Source organism: Athene noctua, chromosome 1 (assembly GCF_965140245.1).
Source record: "Athene noctua chromosome 1, bAthNoc1.hap1.1, whole genome shotgun sequence".
In the NCBI taxonomy this organism is placed as follows: Eukaryota; Metazoa; Chordata; class Aves; order Strigiformes; family Strigidae; genus Athene; species Athene noctua.
The window spans coordinates 64505933-64529335 of record NC_134037.1 but is presented as its reverse complement, the minus strand read 5'-3'; the positions used below and the strand labels follow the sequence as shown (position 1 = coordinate 64529335).

The 23403-nt window shown below is 37.2% G+C and overlaps 1 protein-coding gene across 11 annotated transcripts in view; it reads right to left on the bottom strand.

The window, feature by feature from the left end:
* EYA4 (EYA transcriptional coactivator and phosphatase 4) overlaps positions 1 to 23403 on the bottom strand; it is a 158539-nt gene that overhangs the window by 33511 nt on the left and 101625 nt on the right. For 3 of the 11 annotated variants that reach the window (XM_074896350.1, XM_074896349.1, XM_074896358.1), the window contains 8 exons: positions 19793 to 19917; positions 18780 to 18848; positions 13752 to 13844; positions 8082 to 8148; positions 6049 to 6191; positions 5749 to 5892; positions 4669 to 4748; positions 4136 to 4316 (listed from right to left, as the gene is read on the bottom strand). In XM_074896350.1, the coding sequence (XP_074752451.1) occupies positions 4136 to 4316; positions 4669 to 4748; positions 5749 to 5892; positions 6049 to 6191; positions 8082 to 8148; positions 13752 to 13844; positions 18780 to 18848; positions 19793 to 19917 (902 nt within the window). The remainder of the gene's footprint in view (positions 1 to 4135; positions 4317 to 4668; positions 4749 to 5748; positions 5893 to 6048; positions 6192 to 8081; positions 8149 to 13751; positions 13845 to 18779; positions 18849 to 19792; positions 19918 to 23403) is intronic. The other 8 variants (XM_074896352.1, XM_074896351.1, XM_074896356.1 and 5 more) reach the window with 6 other exon arrangements.

Below are 23403 nucleotides of genomic sequence, written 5' to 3'. Positions count from 1 at the left end.
ACCATTTTCTCACAGATGTTCATACACATACACTGGTTCATGTCCAGCATGAAGCCTTGCGTGCCATGGAGACCTTGCAGCAGCTCCAGTTAGAGGACAGGGAGCTACAGCACCGTTGTTCAAAAAGGAGGTGGACTTTTATATCCAGAACACTGTTTCCCATCTGCAGTTTGATGGGAATATCTACTCCTCCCTGTTAAAACACAGTTGTGCTACTTAACCAGGAGAAAAGAGGTGTGGTCACAGTCTGCTTATAGATAGATCTTTGCACTGTTTTTCATAATGCCATCTTCTGGAGAAGCGGCAAAGGGTGAATTCACTGTCGTGGTTTAACCCCAGCTGGCAACTAAGCCCCATACAGCCGCTTGCTCACTCCCCCACCATGGAATGGGGGAGACAATCAGAAGGGTAAATGTGAGAAAACTTGTGGGTTGAGATAAAGACAGTTTAACAGGGAAAGCAAAAGCCACACAGGCAAGCAAAACAAACCAAGGAATTCATTCACCACTTCCCATCAGCAGGCAGCAGCTCAGCCATCCCCAGGAAAGCAGGGCTCCATCATGCATAACGGTTACTTGGGAAGACAAACGCCATCACTTCAGATGTCCCCCTCTTCCTTCTTCTTCCCCCAGCTTTATATGGTGAGCCTGACACAATACGGTATGGAATATCCCTTTGGTTGGTTGGGGTCAGCTGTCCCAGCTGTGTCACCTCCCAACTCCTTGTGCACCCCCAGCCTCCTCACTGGTGAGGTGAGGAGCAGAAAAGGGCTTGACTCTGCATAAACACTGCTCCGCAATAACGAAAACATCCCTGTGTTATCAATGCTGTTTACAGCAGAAACCCAAAACATAGCCCCATAACAGCTGCTGTGAAAAGATTAACTCTATCCCAGCCAAACCCAGCACATTCTCCACCCCTCATTCCATCATGCTCAGGTACCAAATTAATAGAGACCAAGCTCTGCTGCACCCCAGTAACAGAGTTGTAGCTAATATTCTATGAGATCACCTTGCCTAACACTGAACATATGAAAGTGATGTGCCTAAACATGAAACTTTTACCCAGGCTCCCTATAGACCTGTTTCTTCTGCAGGAATTTTATCCATCCTAGATTAAATGTATTTATGTAGTCATCAAATATATTCAAATGTACTCACCTCCTGAAGCAGAATCCCTTAAGGATCCTCCTGACTTATCCCAATATGAGATGAAGTGCCCCAGGAGATACCTATTTGTCTCACAGATACTCTATGGTAACAAATGCATTTCCAAAAATCTTAATGTAGGGCAGGCACAATACAAACGGAAGAGAAGTCCATGGGAAGGGTAAAGAGCTGAACCTTACACAGATGTCAGATGGATGAACTTCTGCACCTCTCCATACTCTCCTTATGGATTGACTTTTGTTACATATTCTTAGCAGAAAGAGCAGCCAGAAGATGCCTTCAACATTACAAACCTTTTTTCCTGGCTTGTAATGTGTTATTGCTTGTTATGAGTAGCAGAAAGAGTAAAGTCTATTTCAAATTTCATCCCATTTTCTTTACTCAGTCAATAAATAAAACTGTAACTGATATTAACTCTTGATCTGATGGGGCTTTATTATGAAAACAAGAAATCCTGTATGTGTGGAGAGTACTAGAGCCTTTGACTAGTTATTTGAATTAATAGCTAAAGAGATGGAGGAAGAGTGAAGTGCCTTGCTGTGTTTAATCTTAGGTTTTGGTCTTAAGGACTGAGTAATAAAGGCCTGTTAAGACAGCAAGTGAACATGATGAGTCCTAAAGCTCTGCAGTATGATCTACTGTATCTGAAGTGATTTCCAAGACACTGCACCTCATGGATGGAAATTTATTTTTACAGTGACACAGAAGGGCACAGGCATGTCACGTATTTGCAAAGTGGGTGTTGCACTCTCAGCAGAGGGTCGCATGATCAGTGCAACACTTCACAGAAAAAAGGAGTGTGTGGCCAGATTTGTAAATTCAGATGCACAACCTAAATAGGAAAACAAGTTCATATGCTTAAACAACCCATAAATTAGAAAAATCCTTACTGTTTCATAGATTTGAAGTCTTCAATATTTTTTCAACTTGTTCAAGCTATGTAAGATTTCTTTCCTTTGTCAATGCTGTTCAATACTAAGTGAGTTTTTAATACATGATAGATTTATACAGCATTCCTAGGAAACACAGATACACAAGGGACAGACTCTACAGGAAACACTGATTTTCTCAAAAATATGGAGGAACAACAAAAGAACAAAGAGAAGTACACAGAACATGCACAATTATCAAAACATCAGTTGCGAGTACTCTTTGCACTCTTAAAAATACATATGATTTGTGTCTTTTATGGGTGTCCCACAACTGCTGAAATTTCACTTGATTTCAAGTTATCTCTTAACTTTTTCTTCCTAAATTTGCATTCTGAGACTACTGAATAATGTTTTACTTTCACCAAAAACCAAGGGAATGTGTATCTTCCCATACCCGTTCCATACCACACCATAAACATGAGTGTGCACATGTGTGCACGCAAATGTGCTTTAAACATCAGCCTGAGGAAAACAGTTGGCAAGGAAAAATTTCAACTTGCCATTAAAATTCCAATGTTTTTAGTAAATTTAAGCAGTTTATATGAAGTATGATGCCCTGCTTATACTCTTCTACACAGCATTACCCTTCCTTTGTTCAAATTCATTACTATAATAAATTATTTTTCTACTATACTTTTCAGTGAGATGTTGCAGTTGTTAGGATAAGAATCAGGAATATTTATGCAGTAAGTCAATTTTGTGATTAAAGCTCATTTCCCCCCTATTCAAAGCCTAATTCAAAACCCAGTTTGCTAGTCTTTTTTAAAAATGCTCGCAGTCTGTTGGTAAGGCAGACACTACCCACTCTGCACAAGTGAAGCCAGTGTCCCTGGAAGAGACTGGTCTAGCATCACTGAGTCAGGCAGCTGGCAACTGATAATCTCTCCCATAGATGCCACGCTCAGCTTTAGTAGGCATAACACTGAGCTAGGTCTTTAAGAAATTCCTGTATAATAGAAACAATACAGGAAAGTGAGCATGAAAAAGCAGGCTCTGTTCACCCAGTAAGGATACCACACTCCTCTGACTGTGACTGGGAATTCCTAAACTAGCCCACCAAGAATTTCATAGCTCTGCCGTATACTATGTATAATGTCAAATACATAGCTTTAACTTTTCTTTACTTTAGTCCCACTTATATTAAATGGGAGAAAACACATTGGTGAGATGTTCAGGAACTTAGAAATCCAGCATGAAACAGAAAAAAAGGAAAGAAGTCCATATAAACATTTGTTTTTTCAGAACACGTAGAATGAAGCAGGTAAACGACTGTGAACTGGGTTATAACGATAATGAGAAAAAATGAAGAGCTGCCATCACTCAGCAGCGGTGCCCTGAGGCCAGCGCTGTGCAGCAGGACACTGTGCTGTGGTGGCTGCGCGCGAGGGGGCAGGGTCGGGCAGGGAAATCGCATCTCCTTGTGTCTCCGGAGAACCTTCTTGCTGCAACTTCAACTACTTCAACACGACTTTTTAAGAGAGACCTATGCTAATAACCAACTGCTCTATTCTTAGTTACCTGAATTAGTGAATTAGCCAGCACGACTTGTATACATTTGAATAAAGCCCATGCACTCCTGCTAGCATGACTGGGGCATAAGTGAATGAATAACCGTACCTTGTTTTAAATTCTTTACAGCAATACTTCAGAACATGTAGGTAGATACAGGAATGTTCCGCTGTCAGTAATAGGAGAGCTCACTGAACTTTTGTTTCAAAATTTACTAAAGGTTTATCACTGTATGGTTGGTTTTGGTCCTAACAGATCCCCACCAGACTGCAGTAGCTTTTTTCAGGCCTCCTCCTTCCACAGACAACCATCTCAGTCTGCAAAGAGCTTTATTCAACTAACAAACAAACTAGACAAGCTTCCTAATTAAGAAAAAAAAAAAAAAAAAGACAAGCTTTTTTTGGTTGGTTTGCCTGATAAAGTTTTTTGAAAGGCATGAACTTAAAATGTCAATATTCGAACAAGGTAGATATGAAAATTGTGTGTTTATAGAAGTACAGAATAAAATACAAAAATTGTTTTCACCTGAATGTAGATCTGTACCTGGTTGACTAGTCAGGCCAGGGAGAGAGTCCTGTAACTGGTAGGTTGATGATGATGAAGTGCCATCAGCCGTGTTGTTTGAGGTCATATATGCACCATATGTTGATGCTGAGTAATACTGTGCATACTGATTTTGGCCAAAAGCTGTGTATGATGGATAATCCTAGAACAGTAAATGCAGCAGAATACTTAATTAAGTAGAGTAACGAGTGATTTTCCCATTAAGTATTTCTAAGTGTGTGATGACATGACTTTTTTAAGAGTTTTGGGGGTTTAGACTTTTTAAAATTTAAGGATATATAACATTTTTTAAATTAAGGTTATTTACTAGAAGACTACAGGGAGGTTGGTAAAGTATTTAAGGGCCAAAAGAGGCAATGGGATTTTGATCACTTTCTACAGAAAACAGCCTTGAATCACAGTGAATCTAATTCAACATAACGAATGTAAATTAAAATGACATGCTTTATAGAAATCCTTTTGTAATTGACAAACAAAAATGTTAACATTCATACCTGTTGTGAACTACTGAAGTTTGTAGAATTTGAAACAGAATTGTTTGCATAAATAGTAGATGATGGTGTAAAACTAGAACCTAAAATTCAAAAATACAATTAATTGTAAGAACTTGCTTGTGAATCAAAATAAAATTCTAAATACAATATTCCATGTTAATATACAGATTAATCAGAAGAACAAATAACTTTTATTTTCTGTTTGAACTATGAAATATTGTAACGAAAATTTAAAAGAAATGAAATGCTACTTCCACACATACAGGCATACATTGCTCTTCACACCATGAAAGGAAGGTATTGGCAGTAAGTCACTGCACTGATTGAGAAAGCATTTTTCAATTTATTGCAGTGTCTCACCTCTCCTCAAATATTGTTTTTCTCTCTTGCCTTCATTTCTAAGTTCTAACACTTTAGCGTGTGTTCACTTAGGAAATAAAAAACTTTTCAAACAATATTTCAGCAGTCCAGGTGTTTTTAATTGATCTGCAATGAGGCATGTCCTTGTTTTCAACATAATTCAGATGATTTTTATATTATAATTCATAATATTTAAAGGATTAACCGTTGTATAAGATTAAAAATTATCCAAATATAACAGGTTATCAATGATCAAAGGGTAATAAGTGAATTAATAATTGAATAATAAATGAAAGAATAAATATGAATGAAGGAGAAATTCTAACAAAATATGTTAATCCAGAGAGAAACAAGTATCAAATGTTGTCATGCTCAGAAACACGGAAACAAGGAAAAGAGACTTGTGTAGGCTAATAAATACAACAAATGCTTCGTGTCCTGCCATGTGATTTCACCCCATAAAAGAATGAAGGTGCAAATAGGGACTGCATTACATGACCATATCTAAATTAACAGATGACCAAAATGAATACATATATGCGTATAAATACGGGAAAAAAATACTTAGCTTTAAATTTTACAGGTAAAAGTAGCTGTTGATGATAAGCGTATTTACTGGAATTCACAAAAATGAATGGAAAATACTTCACAAATATGAGGGAAGAGGGGGCCGTCAGCAACAGCATGATGGGATGAGCTCTGATAGTGATGGCTACTCACCTGGCATCTGATAAGAGTAGGGTGTTTGGCCTGGCTGTGGAGTGGAAAACCCTGGGCTGTAACTGAGGCACCCGCTCTGCAGTGGTGATTGGGTCTGCGAGAGCCCACTTTCCGTCTTGATGCCTGGCAACATTACACCCAAATCTGTATAAGAAATTAATTTTCAACTGATTCTTTAAAATATTTTCTTACAGTTGGAAAAATAAAAAAAAAAAAGCAAACACACAACAAAAGCAAAAAATATTCACATCAGCATTGCTCTTACTTCTACATAAGGTGAAGTAGTAAGAGGTCAAATACCGTAAGTGGGCAAGCTGTAGGGCTGTCCTGTCTGTGAGTAGGCTGTATAGACCGCTGGTTGCTGCATTCCTGAATACTGGGTTTGTCCGGCATAGGCAGACATTGTTTGAGCTGCTGGTGTAGAAAGAATGTGTGGATAGGGCCTAAATATTAGGAAAAATAGCATTACTGTGGCAACAAATACTTTGTATGTTGATTCAAGCAATAAAGTAAAGAAAAAGGTTTAAAGATGTCCAAAGGCAGTTCATTATTCTGCCAACTGTTCCTCTTCTGGGATTTATTCCATCCCCCACTGAAATAAGCTGAAAACCACTCAGGCTCACATTCCCCAGGGTGAATGTTTTGTGCTGTCCCATCACTACAGTTTAGTTTTCAAGCTACTGTGTCCAGCTCTAGGTGGACTGTGCCACTGCTATATGGCTTCATATGGACTTGACACCTTTCAGCCAAGATTAGCATGCTTAAATCAGAAAAGCCCCCATGTTTTTTTAATCCAGTGGAGGGAAAATTGGACTAGAAGAATAAAGGAAATACAGAGGTGAACATTAAAGCTACTACATTGTGTCCTCTGTGTACGGTTCTGCTTCAACAGACATCTAGCCTCTGGCTTAAATGGGAGATGGATCGTGCCCATTGAGAGCAGGATGAAAAATACTGACGGCAATATTTTGGTAACCAGACAGGCTTTAAACGTTTGGAAAATATGGGCTAGGGAAGTAGAATGGAAATAAAAATGGTCTTTTATTTATGAATACTGGAGTTTTATAGGGAGATTGAATAAAATCAAGTTTAAAATTTTTGCCCTCCAGAGTTGCAAAAGCATACAGAGAAACATTTGTCTTGGATTGTTTTGTAAGTCAAATAAGACTTTATGGACCAAGACCTGAATAAACACTGTAGAATTATGCTAACTGAAACTTGGCCTTTAAAAGCCATGACTAAATTTCAGATTCTAATTTTTAAAATTTTTTCTTTCTAATTAGTTCAATACAGTTGGCAGCAGTTACTATCAGAAAAGGATTACTCATTAATTTAGATGCCAATAAATTATAACATTAGATTAAAAATTACATTAAACTTTGTAATATATTTGGCCAAAAGTATATGATATATTCTGCCAAAACCTGTTTTAAGTGGAATGAGGGCTGTCTGTAGTTCAGGCACCTATTTTCTATATCAGTAAATAATAGCTACGATGATATGAATGCAAATTTGTTAAAGAAACTTGAAAAAGCCTAATGAGCTACAGTTTCAATGTTTGCATCAGAGTCACACAGGTAGCTGTATCAAATATATGGAAACAAATAGATGGCAGATTGAAATCAAGCACCCTTGTGCACAGCACTGGTTGTGGGACCAATAGACTGCCAAATGCAGCAGTTTCATATAACATCTTCAGTGCCTTTTCCTGAAGTTCCCACTCCTGGGTTCATTTGATTGCCCAGGAGTCTGTTTTCCTCAAAAAAACAAAGAAAGAAATTTTCTATTCCTAACAACGCCCATTGATTTAGAAATTAAAAAATGAGATTAAATTCTAATCCTATTTATTTGATTTTTAAATCTTACGATATTGGAGAAGGAGGAGGAAAAGGTGGTTCATGACTGTGGAATGTTGTGACAGGGTAGTCACTGGGAGTGTCTGTGACAGGGTTACCCCACAGTACGCATCTTGCACACACAATTGTGATTTCTAAATATAAACTGTCTTCTTCAAAATATGTCTGTATACATTGTCAGCACTTTTAAGATTCTGATGTCTGAGAATGTAATAGTCCAATTTTTTCTTTCTGTGTGCAGATATTCAAGGGTATATCTTGTGCAGCAATATTGCACAGAGCAGGATCTTGCTCTGCAGCCACGTCAGAGAAAAAGAAGTCAGAGAAAGAGCTATAATGGAGTCAGCACTGAGGCTTAAGTATTTTGCTTTCTCCCTGTTTCTTTTGCTGATGAACACTTGTTTGCAACAAACCACAGAACTGCCTGCAGCCAAGGTCAATTCCCTACAAAAGACTAGAAGAGGTGCAGACACTAACTTGGAGGGATATATCTGTGGAGAGTACTGATGCGCTGATCTTGGGCTGTAGCCACTACTTGTTATTACTGAAAAACAGAAAACAAGAGTACAGCAGTTAGAAACATCATGAGACCAATACAGCCAAACAGTCTGAATACTAACGCAGCAATATTAGCAGAGAAGCTTATTGAAATGGACAGCTTTTCAACAACACAGATGTCACCTGAACTGCAACATCTTAATACAAAAATTAAAAAAACCTCCCAAATCATTCATCATCATACAGAACTCTCTAGTTGGTATGGGTGTGTCATGCTTTTTCAGCTTGACATGTTTCTGAGTATATTACAGAGGCATATATTTCATACATCATCCATGACCCCCACACCACAGATCTTTCGGATTTGTAAGTTGTTTTAAAATTGGTAATTAAAAAGAACCTTGTGATTTAACATATGGTATTGCATGTGATTGGAATAACACACACATACTTTTAAAGTCTCACATGAACAAGTTTAATTTTAATACTGGATAGGAAAAATATATTATATATGGGTGTGGTTAATTTTAGTCAGGTTAGGTGATGGAAGATACCAGAATGACTACTAGAAAATGAATATTCCTTATCAACAGGCCAATTAGAACATAGCCACTAATAATATTTTATTTAGAAAGTAAGCATAAGCAGTCCTATCTGGTAGCCATCAAAACTGTGTATGTCTATACTATTGACAGATGCATTCTTCCAAGAAACCTAACAGAATGATAGTCATATCCCATTAAAATTTCATTCAGAAGCGGTGCTCACACTGGATTAATTCCAAGTGTTTGGAAGTTTCTCTTTCCTTTAGCCATCTGTCTTGACGAAGACAGATGTATTCCAAATATATGTACTCTGAAGTGTTGAACCAATCCCTTCAGAGCAAATCCATACTGGGCAACATACAGAGTGTCTTTATTAGGCCATCTGCTGTTCATTCACTTTTCAAAAGATTAAAGTAGTACACAACGAAGCACTGGAATTTCTTTAGTCTAATCAATCATAGTTGTACTTCAAAGTGTACCCTCTTCTTGAGTTGTTTGTAGTGGTAGTAGAAATGAACTTTCAGAATTATATAAGTGACAAATAGGTTTAGCTTTCTAACTATTTTATGAAACATGATACATCCAAGGCTAATTAACGTCTTTGAGATCTATTGCTTTGAACATATGCAGAACTTCATATTTTTAAAGCTAGTTTAAATGCATTTAGAACATGTAGGACTTAAAAGGAAAATACAGTAGAAGAAAAACAATTAGCTTTTTTTTTTTAAATGTGCAGTTGAGTATAACTTGAAAATAAAGACAAATTGGATAATAATTTTTGGAACACGTGCCACCAGATTTCATAAAAGAGTTGCTGTTTGAAAAGATATTAAAGGTTTGTCTGTGATGGAAATCTGCTGAATCTGTGGATATTCTTTTTTTTTTTTTTTTTCCTGAGAATGCCTTTTTGTGGTTTAAATTCAATCCACGGAGTGATCCATTAAGTGTACATACAGCTATTTCTAGAGTTAGATGAACCTATAGCTGTACATATCAACATAATTAGTCCATAGAACTCTAAAGGATGCTCTTAGTTATTTAAGGCTTGAAGAGTAATTAGTCCTCCCTGTTGTATTCCTACAACCTTTCTAAAGACAAGCAATAGCTAACAGTGTGACCTTGGTGATTTTCAGGCAAGGAACTTTCATGATCTGTTATCAGCTTATCAGATCTTTTTTGCCCATACTACTCCACTTTTTGACCATTTGCTGGATGACAGGTCACTTGATTAATCAGTTTGGTTAAAGCACATTTACCATTCCAGCACATCTGATGTAAACTACAAAAAATTAATTACTGTTTGTTTAAATCACTAATGTTTTTCAGCAAAAACTGTCCTGCCTGCTTTTTAATTCTTTCTGCATATACCTTATTTTATAATTTCAGATAAGAAAATAAAATACTTTTGGAATGTATCTTGTTTTAAATTTCTTTTTTTTTAATTTCCCTCATGATGCTACCAGTTGTAGGGAAGAGAGAGAGAAAGAGGTAAGCGCCCCCAAAGCTTTCAAGCTACAAAGTCTGTTTCTTTCACTCTTTCTCTGGTAGCTTGTCTCATCAATTTGTGCACTACATTTTAGACTGTGAGATATCTGAGAAATACAGTGTGTAAGACCTACCACAAGAGAACATTATGACTACGTAGAGCCTGTGGACTATCCCTGTATCTCATAGATCAGATTGGTAATTCTAAGGGTTATCAAACAAACAACTTTCACTGCTGGATAGCCTCCCAACCCTACTTCTCAGGACTGTTGGCAATGGAGGAGAAGGTAGAGGCAGGTTGTTATTGCTTTTATAAAGGCGCTACTTTATATAGACATTTATATGAATGGAGATAAAGAGTGTTTTACATTGCTTGTATTAAAAAAAACCCCAACAAAATCAAAACTGTTTCCTCTCAGAAAAATTCAAGTATTTCTACGACTTCACTGCTTGAATTTACCAGAGGAATGCTCTTCAGGGCAGGTATAAGGCCCTTGATTTCTAAAGTCCCTCTATGGCACTGAGGACATATTCCAGTCACCACTAATGTTGATAGACAGAGGGGACAAGAAGCCGACAGCCACCTCCTACCAGTTACCCTGTTAGCTCAACTGGCCAAGGTGGCTGTGGAGAGTTTAAATGACCATAAACTGCTCTGACAGCATATGTTGGGTTCAGTATATTAACACGGACTGGAATTTTGTATTTTTTCATTACGCATCTGGAAAATTTTGTGCAAAGAGTTTAGGTTAAAAGGATCTCACTTAAATAACAAATCACAATGTCTACACATACGGGGACCAAACGTAGGTTATACAGCAGTGGTGTTTCCTAACTTTGCCTTTGTAGCTATAGAAAAATTGTTTTCTATATCCTTTTTATGTGTAATAAATACTAATTAAAAGGATGGTGAGAACTTCAAACGTCTCTCTTTCTCCGCTCCATTAAAATGATAAACAGTTCTCAAATTAATCCAGTATTGTAAGCAATATAAACACAAGAATGCATGCACTGACAGTACAGCAGCTGCAGCAAATTCGCAGAGTATGAAAATGCTCAGTTCAAGGCTGTTCAGCTCTCCACATCCTGTGAATACCCACCCCAATGGGAGTCTGGACCCAAGGCTTCAAATTGAGTATACCGATATTAATTACTGTCACTCTTTGAAGGAAAAGGAGGAGGAAGAGGGGTGCGCAACATGACTCTCCACCTGGCTAATCCTTTGCTAGAAGGCACAGTTTCTCCCAGGGGCAGCTCTGCAGGACAGAGGAACTGGAGCCCTGAGTGTGAGATGCAACACATGAGCTGCAGCCCTGAGCAGGATCTTGCCCAATGGGTGGGGCAAGGCCACTGTGGCAACTGTCACTCTAAATTCAAGAGATCTATGTGCTTTACTTTTCAACCAAAAATTGGGGTTTAGCAGAGTTACCTGTGAGGCCTAATGTCTCTCCTGCCCTATACCTCGCACAGTCTGTTTGAACATCACCTTCTGTGTTACAGCTGGTCATTAGGGACAGAGTTGGTTGCTTTACACCCCAGAGGATTTATTCAGCCTTCTGGTCAACTCCAGGACATGTCACAGGTTTTGATTGCCCTTGGAGCATGGAAATCAATTTTAATGGGTAGAATATTTGAAGGAGAGGATTTCTGCATGGCAGACTCTCAAAGGTGTCTCAGCACCAGAAGCTCGCTTTTCACTCATGTCTCATTTCATAAAATATTTAATAACATACCTAAATCCTTCCCTACTCAACAAAGGATGCTTCAGTCCTTCTGATCTATGCTTGTATAAGACAGCAGGTGATATCCCTGCTAGTGGCTTGTATATCTAGGCATCCTCACAAAATGAGCTCACAGGTGCTCTGAAAGCTGCAGGAAAGTACTAGCATTATCACTTTGTCATAGTTTGGAGTAACACATGTATGTAACTAATTATTAGCAAAAATCAAACTGTTCAGTGTTTGGCTTCATTATGCATTGTTTTCAACTGCAGCTGGTTTGTCTGAAATGACATCTTTTCTACTACTCAGTATTTATTGGTTTTGGCAACCCATTAAACTTTCCAAATAACTAGTTAGCTTGGAAAGTCAGAGAAATACTTTTCTGGTGAATTTTTATTGTTCTTTAGCACTTCTTCCACATAACTGAGACATCCAAATTGTCCTATTTGCAAGTACCAGTAAAAGGCGAGTGTGAAAGTAACAGATTTACTCTTTATGAAAGGCTCAGTGCTTTATCAAGGCAGCTCTGTGTCTTGCTCTGATGATGAAGACTGCACATCACCCAGTCAGGCAGACTATTAGTTTCCCACTGTGAATGACCATGCTCATTTAATATTTGAGTTTGTGGCCTAAACTGAGACTCAGGTTAATATTTCTTTTGAGTATACAGGTGGCTAACAGACAGAAATGATGGTGTAAAGCTCAAATTCCTGTCTTTTTTTGGAGGCACCGATTGTTTCTAAACCTTCGAAGTGTAGAGATCTCAACACTTCTTTTGAAGTCAGTGGAAGTTAATGGGTGAGCGGCACCTGGGGAAATCAAGCTGTTACTTAACTATCTAAATCCAAACTAGCAGATAAAATTTCTGGTACCCCTTCAGGCAAATGTTGCCTTCGCCATGTTTTACACATGGAATCCAACTCAGACGTCTTAAATCCATGGCAGAAGCTGATAAAATTTCACCAACAATGACAAACTCACATATATGGTTGGACATTTTCTAATCTCTAATCATTACTAATGAAAGGATAGAGTAACAGTAGAGTGAAAAAGGAAACTTTTTTTTTAGCCAAGACTATTCATTTTTTTTATGGAACTTGCTAGGCTTTAAGTTGATGGTATTCCTTTCAGTATAATCATAATGAGGACAATGTTTTTATTTTTTCTAGTCAGAAATAATATATGCTTACTTTACATCTCAATGACATTTCAGTCAGGCCATCACTGAACTGGTATTTTCAGATGCAAAATTTATTCTCCCCCCTCTCTTTGTTAATATTCTTGTTATCAGGATTCATCTTAATGATTAGAAGCCAGATTATCTGTACTTTTCCACAGTTCATCATATTTTAATAGTTTATAGGAATCTACTTAAAAGTTGTTGTTTGTTTGAATTTTTTAAGAAGAAGTAACTGAAACTTATGATTATTTAAAGTAAAATATACTTTTTTCATTAAAAGGAAGTAGCTTATGGCAATCTGGTCAGTGTTTAACACACTGCTCATAGGAATAAAAAGTTTAGCACTGAAATATAACCCTTAAGATTTCAAATTTTACAAATTAGAATGGCTGTTACAAATGCAATCAATTTTTTTCTTTCTAAGATTGTGCAAGACTAACACTGAGAAAAATCTACAGTACAATAATAACACTATAAGATTTTTGCATACAGTAATTGTCTTAAGCATCATTAGAGCTTCTCTAAGATCACAGCTCATGAAAATTGTAGATTTTAATTTACAAAAATTAAAAAGCTATTATTATTATTATGTATTAAAATGTTACTTTATTGTGTTTTTTTAAAGATGGCTTCCATGCAGTGAAATATTCATTAGTGAAGGTTATTAAATGCTATATTAATGTGCATCTAACAATACATGATCTTATTATGGCTTTACCTGACCCAGTAAAAGTGTCAAGCGCTCCATCTCCAGTTGTTGCTGTTGTTTCACTGCTGTTCATGGGTTCTGTTTTGACTGCAAGAAGAGACACTACATAGAAGAATAAGCAGACATGAGTTTTTACTTCTAAATTTATACTGGAGTCCTCATGCCAGTATCACTAGTGGTAGTCCAGCTGAAACAAGCATGCAGCGTAAGAGCTTCAATCTTTGCTCTACCACTGTATTAAGACAATCTACACTTGCTTTGTCTGGAATGGTCATGCATCTACATAACTTTTTATCCGTGCATTCGTCTATCTATTGGCAACTGGAATATCTTCTGGGGAGATTTCAACCTAAATCTAATTGATTCTAACAATTCCCTCAGAGTAGCAGAGAGGAAGGAAACATTAGCTGTCAAGGGATGTAACACATAACAAAAATAGTTTTGCCTGACAAGTGAAACAATAATAATAAGGTTACATGCTCATATAGAAGCAAATTACTTTCACAGTGCCAGCATTCTGCCTTTCCCCTTTTTCAGAGTCTGTGGGGGGCTTTTAGAGCTAGGTCACCAGCAAGCAATTTTCCATAAATGAAGAGAGAAGTTTAAAAGAAAAACAGGCAAAAGAACTAGAGTAGGACAAATGACAGCCATGACGAGTCAGCTTGTAACTCAGAGGTTATCAAACATTTGGGTCCACTCTGGACTCAAATTATTTCATATGGATCATCATGCACTCTTACCATCCAAATTATAACTGAAAGCACCACAAAGGCAATCTAGATTTTACAGTTTAATATGTTGCCTGAACAGACCATCTGGCACGGCCTTTTGTAATGGAGTTTGGGAACCACCCTTCTAATTGATGTGATGAGAAACAGCAGTACAGAATACACTGTAATTGTTATTAGATGTTTGACTGGCAAATGTGGAAACACTCAATTTATTATCACAATTTCTTTGCAAAGTTCAGTTAGGGGTGTGAGTCAGCATTTATCACATACATATCAGGAACTTCCTTACAGATACCACAGAGGCGTCCATGCCCTAGGGTGCCGAGTGAAGTGGCAATGAGGACCTGCAGGAGCCACTCCCGTGGTTGTAGCCAGGTATCAAAATTCCAAGGATGCAGCCTGGGATTTGTGGAGAAGACCTTGCTGTGACAGCAGGGCTGTCAGAGTACTCCCCGTAACATATGCCAAGCAAAGGCATTTTCTGCCAGCTAGCTACATGACGCCTCTGAGTGACATCAGCTAAGCTGACCAAAGCTCTTGTCTGTCAACATCACTGCATTCACATTTGACTTCACTGGCAATAGTAAGGGGAGGGTGGGGAATTTCATGTTCTGAGCTGGCAATGTATTTACAAACTGTGGCTCAGATTCAGGTCACCTAATTAAGGCATATAAAAGGTGCATACTAATCTCCCTTTATGTTCAGTTGAGAAAGAGGTGCCTTCCAGAGGGCAATTCAGCCCAAGTACAGCCTGAGCTACCCTTGAGTTCACCTTCCCTCTTACAGTTTGTAGAGGAAAAGGTAGTGGATGAGCTAAATAAGAACAACACCTACAGAACCATTCTGCTGTTCCTCCCTGTGCCTTTGAGCACAATGAGGAGCTACCAGGAATTGCACAGCTCCCAGTACAGCCTCCTGTGACCGGCTCTGCATGGATTACCTCTCCTACAATATCACACCTGATTTTCAGTCACGCTGCGTAAAGACCTTACTTCAGTAAGTTATATGGGATGCTGCAACTGCACAAGTGACCTACGCTGAATTCAAAGGGATGTCTGTTTAGATCGGGTAGGGAACATTTGAAAAATCAGGATGTATTTGTCTCTGTGACAGGGAGAGTGCTCTGCAGCATTGCCGGTGCCCCAGTGCTAATCAAACCAAGTAGTACCTACTTACACAAGTTATAGTTGTGTCTTTCCATTTACTGCACAAGATTAAAAAATATTTGAAAGCGTGGCTTTTAAATGTAAACTTCTTTTCATTAGTGTTTCTCTTTAATAAAACTGCCACACCCATATATTCTCCCTGCAACAGCATATTAATTCAATATGAAATCATCAGGGAAGAATTTTAGTCACATTTTTTCAAGCTGTTGCTCACTCCTTGTCATTTTGATGGCTATTATCTTCTCATTTAAAAAAAAGTTATGACAAAACTTACACAAAATGAACAGTCATTCATAAGAGTAATCAATCATTGCCATTTCTCTATTTAGATGAGAAAGATGTGAATTTCTTTCCATCAGTTCAATAAAATATAGATTAAGAAAAAGCTTACGGGTCATTTGTCACAAAATTATTGCCTCCACTGAACCTCAGGTCTCTCAGTCATGCAGAACAGGTATTGTTGCCTGAAGCATGAAAAGTAACTAAATTAATTTGTTTTCTGATTACTATATACAAATGTCTGCATGTACTCCAGTAGGAGAATGAAAAATCATACTAAGTTGGAAAGACCTGTATTTTTCCCTTTGACGATCTTTGGTCATATTTTCCTTTATAAGATGTATATCTTTATCTGAAGAGTGTGGACATTTACCTACATGAAAAAGCCCAATTTTTTAGTACATTTACCTCTTTCTATTCAAGAAGGTATTCCACTATTGCCCATACTAAGCTACAAACCTATGTTCAGTATTGCATCCAGAAAGACAGTCCAGTATGTGCCTATTTAACAAAAGCTTCAGTGATGAATTGAAATGTTTAGGGTTGTGTCTAGTTCTAGTTAATGTCAACTGCAGTGCACCTCCATCAGCACCAGTAGTCACCATCTTTTTCTCTCCCTGTCAAGCAGAAAAGGATCTAAACCAAAAGAAACTCTCTCATGTACTTAACTTGAGGAAAAACTTCATATTGGCACTGTGGTTTGTTGAAAAATACATGTAGAAAGTATTTTTATATGTGCTTGATATTTTAAATAATACTACATTCAGATTTTTATCACAGTAAGGAATTAATCAAGGTCTTTTCTCAGTGTAACTAGAGATTTGGACTACTACCTTTCTTTCTTTATGTTGCATGACATTAAACCAAGAGGGGGAAAAGTACAAAACTAACTAAAACCCCCCCAAAATATTCTATCATCATATCAAAACGCAGGAACATTTAAAGATGAAATCAAAATAAAAGCTGACACTAGTTAAAACCAGAGAATCTTCCCTGTTTCCCATATGTGAGATAAAGCATGGTTCTAATACTATTAGGGCAATTGCTCTTGACATAATGCAAAGACTAAGAGTCTGAATCAGCATTTTGGATGAATACTTTAAAGACTATATATTTAGTGTTCTATTTTTAAAGTGACGATTAGCCCTTTTTTTTTTTTTTTTTTTTTTTTAATATTCAAAGTGTAAAAATAATATGAAAAACAATCTCAAGTTGGAAATACATTTGAGTGTTGTTAACAGTGAAGACTGAACATACCAAGAGTAAAGCTACCATGACTGTGAGGGGCCGGGGCATATGATGTGCAAGGACAGATAGAAGAAGCTGGTCTTGTTCTGTCTAGGAAGAGAAGGCTGAGGGGACAGCTAATTACTGCCTGCAGCTATCCAATAGGAAAGTGTAAAGATGACAAAGAACAAAGGAATGCTCTTCCTAGAAGGTGCTCTATGAAGCAACAGGAGGCAGCAGACACCAGCAAGGGAAAAATCCAATCAGATATAAGAAGGAAATTCTCCGCCATGAGTGGTCAGGCCCTGGGACAGCTGCCCAGAGAGGCTGTGGCACCTCCACCTTGGCGATATTCAACACTCAGCTAGATGCTGCCTTGAGCAACATGATCTAACAGAAAAGTTGGCCCTGCTCTGAGCAGGGATTGGTCCAGCTGACTTCCAGGGATCCCTTCCAAACTTAATTATTCTAAGATGAACTCAGAATACATCTCCCAACAGGCAACAGCTTCTACAATATAAGTTCTTTACTTGATGAAAGGACTTAGCTGACCAATATTACTACTCTGCAAACCTATTTTTCTTTTTTTTCCTAAAGAACCTCTCTACATTAAGGAATGAAAACGAACACAGAGTTTTAGGGGCAAGAGATGCTATTACTATGCATGAAGCAGGACAAGCAAGTGCAATAACTATTAGAGCAAACAAGTCTGACTAAAAGCTCACATAAAACAATAAACCACACAGTTTGTCATAGGAAAGATTCTCCTCTTTCTTTTAGCAAGCCATAAGTGTTGAGTATATAGGAATATTTTCAACTAGAAGCACAGATCTAAATATTCTACTGCCTATGGAAAATCAGATTTCAGGCAAGTAATACAAGGACTTTCACATTACATTTCCTCACTACTGATAATTGGTACTTAAATTACTACCTTCCACATTTATCCAGTCATGCTGGACAGTCAACTGAGGTGACAAAGTTAGCTCAGTCCTTCCTTAAACTTAAATTCTTGTAACTGAGCAGGAGCATTCACATGGAATCAGTTATTGTAGTGCAAACGATCTTCTGTGCTCAAGTCGGAACTTTTTTTTTGGTAAATTCTCTCTGGATATGTGGTTTAAAAATGGCAAGCTAATTCTGAGGGGTTTTTCAGAAGGAAAGCTTTTAAGATCTTCCCAACTTTAATCCAAACTTGAAAAACTTAAGCACCTTAATCCCATATGTACTGCAACAGTGTCACATATATAATTATTATTATTTCTGTGGAAAATCCACTGGTCTGTCTTCAGGCAATGCTGACTACTGGCACTTCCCAGCAATGCTGACCACCACGAGGCTCTCCCAGTCTCTCAGAACATGTAGACAGTTAAGCCAATTTTAAGTGCATTAAATTCTCCTTGATCATTAAATGATTTTCAAAGTATTGTAAGACAACTATTTATTGCAACTTCCTACCAGTTTCCTGGCTGTGGGAAAGGCCTCTGAGAAAGGATGGAAAAAAAGGGGGAGGGAAAACCAATGAAAATGTTCAAACCACATAACAAAAGAATAGAGCAAACCAAGAGAGAAGTTACACAGCAGTCACAGCAGCACACCACCACACACATGCACAGTACCAGGGTCTCTCATACTTGTTGCAGAAGAAGGAGTGCTGCAACTCAGCAACCAGTCTGCAGTATTTAACACAGTCATGTTGTCTCCTGAGAACAGGAATGATATAACGGTTCATTCTCTCAGTGTCTATTCAGTGTACATGAATATTCTTCAAGGCAAGGATGTGTTTTTGCACTTTGAGCCAAGCCTTTTAATTGCATTGTATTGTTTTTGTGAGTATTATTTTATCTGGTTTATTTATCAAGTATAATATAGAGGCATCTAGTTATTAGTGTCCTTTAATGTTATGCTTGAAGTTTTCCCTTCTCTTTATGCTGGAATAAAGATTCTCTTTAAAAATATAAACGGTTCAGCCCTTCTCTGCAGAGTTCTGTTACCCTCACAGGCACATAACACTTTTTATTGACATTGACAGATTTTGTTTTAAATAGGGATAAGTGAATAAAAAGCTTTACATTGTGGCCAGAAAGAACAAACTATTTTTTTTTTCTTGATGCTGTTAAAATAGACAGCAATGTATAAACTCCAAAACAGAAGGCTGAAACTCTAGCTTGACTTGTATCCATGGTGATGCTCCCATGGACACTAACCAGAACAGAGCTCCATCTCTGAATGTGGTACCCACACTCTTTACAACAACCTTTCATTACCTGCCAAGAAATGGAATTAGCATGTTCATAATGTAAAAAAAAAAAAGAAAAAAATTATCTTTGCGTAATTTTGATGCACTTCTGACAGAGAATTTAAATTAACCTAAATGTGTGTAGCTCAGGGTATAAGTGTAAATTATGACTTAACAATGAAGCATGATGCAGAAAATGAAATCGATTTCAAGTTACTAACAGGTATAAGCAAGCCTTTAAAATTTTGTTCAGATCAGTTGATTCAAGATTTTCCTTGTTTCACCTTTGATCAGTTTTGCCTCTTCAATTGGTACAAATTGAAAAAGTGCTGTTGGAATTAGTAGATTTACACTAGTATGACATTTTTTCATAATTCTTGCTGGGTTTATAAATGGGCTTATACTTACCTCCTGTTCCATTCGTTGTAACTGATGTGCTACTAAGATTAGGTTTATCCAGTTTGGAACTACCCGGTGCATCACTACTTCCAACAAGATTATGAGGACTGGCTAGATCTTGCATTTCCATAGACCTGTTAAAGCAGAAGGTGACAGTATTTCAATGCATTGTGATATTATCTGCAATAATCTGTTTTTTCTGTAACTTTTTTGCATTGAGAGTTTATAATGCAGCCAGATTAACAAATCAATATAGGTTCCTTTAAGGTCTTCTTTTTTTTTTTTTTTTTTTACCAAACCTAGAAAAATAGATAATAATTTGATGTGAACCGCAACAATGTCAGTATTTTTCACTTTTCCTTTAGATATTGTGAAGTAAATGACACAGGCTTATGAAACTGCCCCAAAAGCTTGTAAAAGATGTGCAAGAGCGAGTACATATATATGGATGGACAGATGGAGGGATAAATGCATGTATATATGTATTTCTCAGAAAGAAACAAAGAAATTAAGTGAAAAGTCAGTCATTACACAAAAAGTCAGAATAGGAACTTCTGCCTCCCATTATCTGTATTCCAACTACCAGCAGTCACTGCATCCACACTAAATCACAGGAACAGACCATAAGGGTGAATGAACAGAACTTTCATGTACATCTGGAAGACTCTTCACTCTTACAAATGCATGTATTCTTACTAGCTCAGTCGTTGTTGGTTTTTTTTTTTTTTTTTTTTCCTTTGGAGTAATTTCTAGGAAACCTACAAAATTTCAAGTCAATTTAGACCACAATGGATTTCAGTGGCACAGTTATACCAGGGGAATGTGGATGGCTCCTTTTCAGTGACAACAGATCTACCTTTCTCAGACAAAGCAGACAAAGCAAGACGAGGAGCATTTCTTGTTAGACCAGTAATTGCAATCCAATTTGCAGTGTGTGCTTGCCTATTCCTTGCTTTAAAAATTAATTACGCAGATTTTTTTCCCCAAAGAAACACTTTTGCTATGTATAAGCAAAGCTGCCAGCTCATCTGCAACAGGAGAACCATTTACCATATGGATACTACAAAGGCCAAGAGGAAGATTGTCTTACAGATCTGTAAAAACCCAATTACATTGTAGAAGACCAAAATGGTTAGGAAAGAAACAAACAGTTTGGATAGTTTAGTAAGAATAACTGCTCCTGTATATTCATATTCTGACCAAGAAAATCAGTGGCAAATTGTTAAGGCAACACTCAGCATCTTAAGTGTTGCAAGTTTCAGTTTTAAATTGCCTATCATCCTCTGTGCTCCACACATCCTCCTCTGGGTTAAAAAACAACCACCAAGCAAAAACCCACCATCTTTCCATCAAATATGGGTCTGTTGTCTGAATCTACTTTTTTTCCTCCATGATAAGGAAAAGGAAAAAAAAAACTCAGAACAAAAATGTCTCCCATTTTGTGCTCCTAATTCTGTTGATCTCCTGGATGCTTTAGCTTGCCTCTCATTGCATTCATTTAACCCATGACACAGATTCAGAGCTTTCATGTCTTGAATATGTTCCAGGAAATGTAGGAAATACTACATTCCAACTGGGAAAATGCACCAAGGCCTTACCCAAAGGCAATGAAGCAAAAAAATCTCATTTACTCCAGTAAATGCTCAAATCAAGCCTGAGATGCACCGATACTATGGTGGCAGGGCAGCCTCCCCAGCAGCAGTCTGGATGAGCAGGGGAAAGCTGATATTGCAGGAGGCCATGCATCACCAGGTAAGAATTTTATAGCTATATTTAAGGAAATGTAAAGGCATAAACTGAGATTTGAACTGCCTTGACCCAGATTTCTTCATCTAATTGTATATACATTTCTACACATCTGTCAGCAGTGCATTATATTTATTGTCAACTGGAGATGTGATCAGTGTTAGATGAAATAAAATGAACTCAAGTGGTTTACTGGTACTTCAGTTTTTGCTTAGTAGTTTCTGTACAAGGATAGCAGCTAAAGGTTAAAAAAACTCTGTGAGTTTCCATCTTGTATGTATTTAAGGGAGCAGGAGAATCCTACACAAAATAAACAATGTGTGTTTCATTGCATATACAGTGTAATACTCTCCACGTGTTCACTTAGCAGTTTAAGTGTCATGATTTTCTGTTCAAGTATGATCAGCTCACAGATACCTAACAAGCAGTTTTAGCTTAGAAAGTCTGCATGTGCTTTTTTTCTCGTTTGGCATGACACATGGCCACAGATGCAAATGCTTCAGCAATATTTCATAAGCAAAATCACTGATTAACCTAGCTAGTATATTTAGAAATATCTATGTCAAGCACTTTTCACACTCAAATGAATCAGTTTTTCTTAACTGAGTACGATTTTCTTAATCAGAAAACTAAACCCACTGGCTTTCATTTGCTTGGCAAAGAATAAAAACAATCAAACTTGGTAAAAGGAATAGTTATTGCTCCATACCAGTATGAAACCTTTTGGGCAGAGAAGTATTTTATTTGCCTTATATTTGTTTTCTATAGAAAATGGCATCCTAGTCCACAGACATGGCAAGTTAATTAACTAATACTATTTAAAAAGTAGTGCATTTACAACTAGATGTTTTCTCTGCATGAGTAAAAGATATCTTGCATTTACTGGTAGTTTATTAAGGATAAAAAGGATATCCAAACCAATAAAAAGTTTCACAAAACCATGTGTATACATTATACTTATCCTGGGTGCTCTATCCTGTGTGAACAAGTAAGGGGATTATTTTAATATATTCCTTGGTGATTTATTTATTGAAGTGCACATGTTACCTTCTTTGTAATAGACATCTTTCAGTCCACCTTTCTGGATGCATTTAGTTTACCTTTAGCCTAAAAAATTCTTGGGAAGATGTTAACAGACATACTAAAATCTTAGTTTCAGTGAATGGAGGATTCAGGAAAAATGTTTAATAAAATGGATGAAATAATTCCAACATCTTGAATTCATTTTGTCAAACTAAATGTTTATCAGAGTCCTGCTTTCACTGACTTAATCAGAAGCAGGTTCAGGTTCAGTATGTGTTTTCCTGCACTAAAAAAGTAAAAAAGTGATCTCTGAAGGACCAATTAATACTTCTAAGTTTATGCAGTTATTTATTAAAGACTGTTTTCTAGTAAATGCGGTGTGTTTCAATTTAGACAGAATAAAGCCTGTTAAAGCTGCTGAAAAAACTACATTGTACAACTTTATTTTCTATTTTTTGTTTCTCTGCCATGTACTATTTGAGCTTTAGTTTTCCCCCTCTTGCATTGTCTCAAACTACTTAGAGTAATTAAATAAATTGCTAAATTGTGTCAAAAGATAAATTTTGAAAGGAAACTGATTACTTGGTAAGAAGATGTTTTAATTTTCTCTTGACTGTCTATTTGAAGAATGTTCGGGTGATTCCAATCTCCTGAGTGAAAGCCTGAAATCTGGCAAGATGGAATTTTGTCTTTTATTCTGCTTTGGCTAGCTTTAAGTCTTTGAAAACTGGTATTTGCACATGCTTAGTGGATCATTTTAGAGGCTTACTGGAAAAGTCTCTAAAACACCCCATTTCACAGAACAGTGTCTCAGAACCCTGTGGGCTTTAATTCCAACTTGGATGTGAACA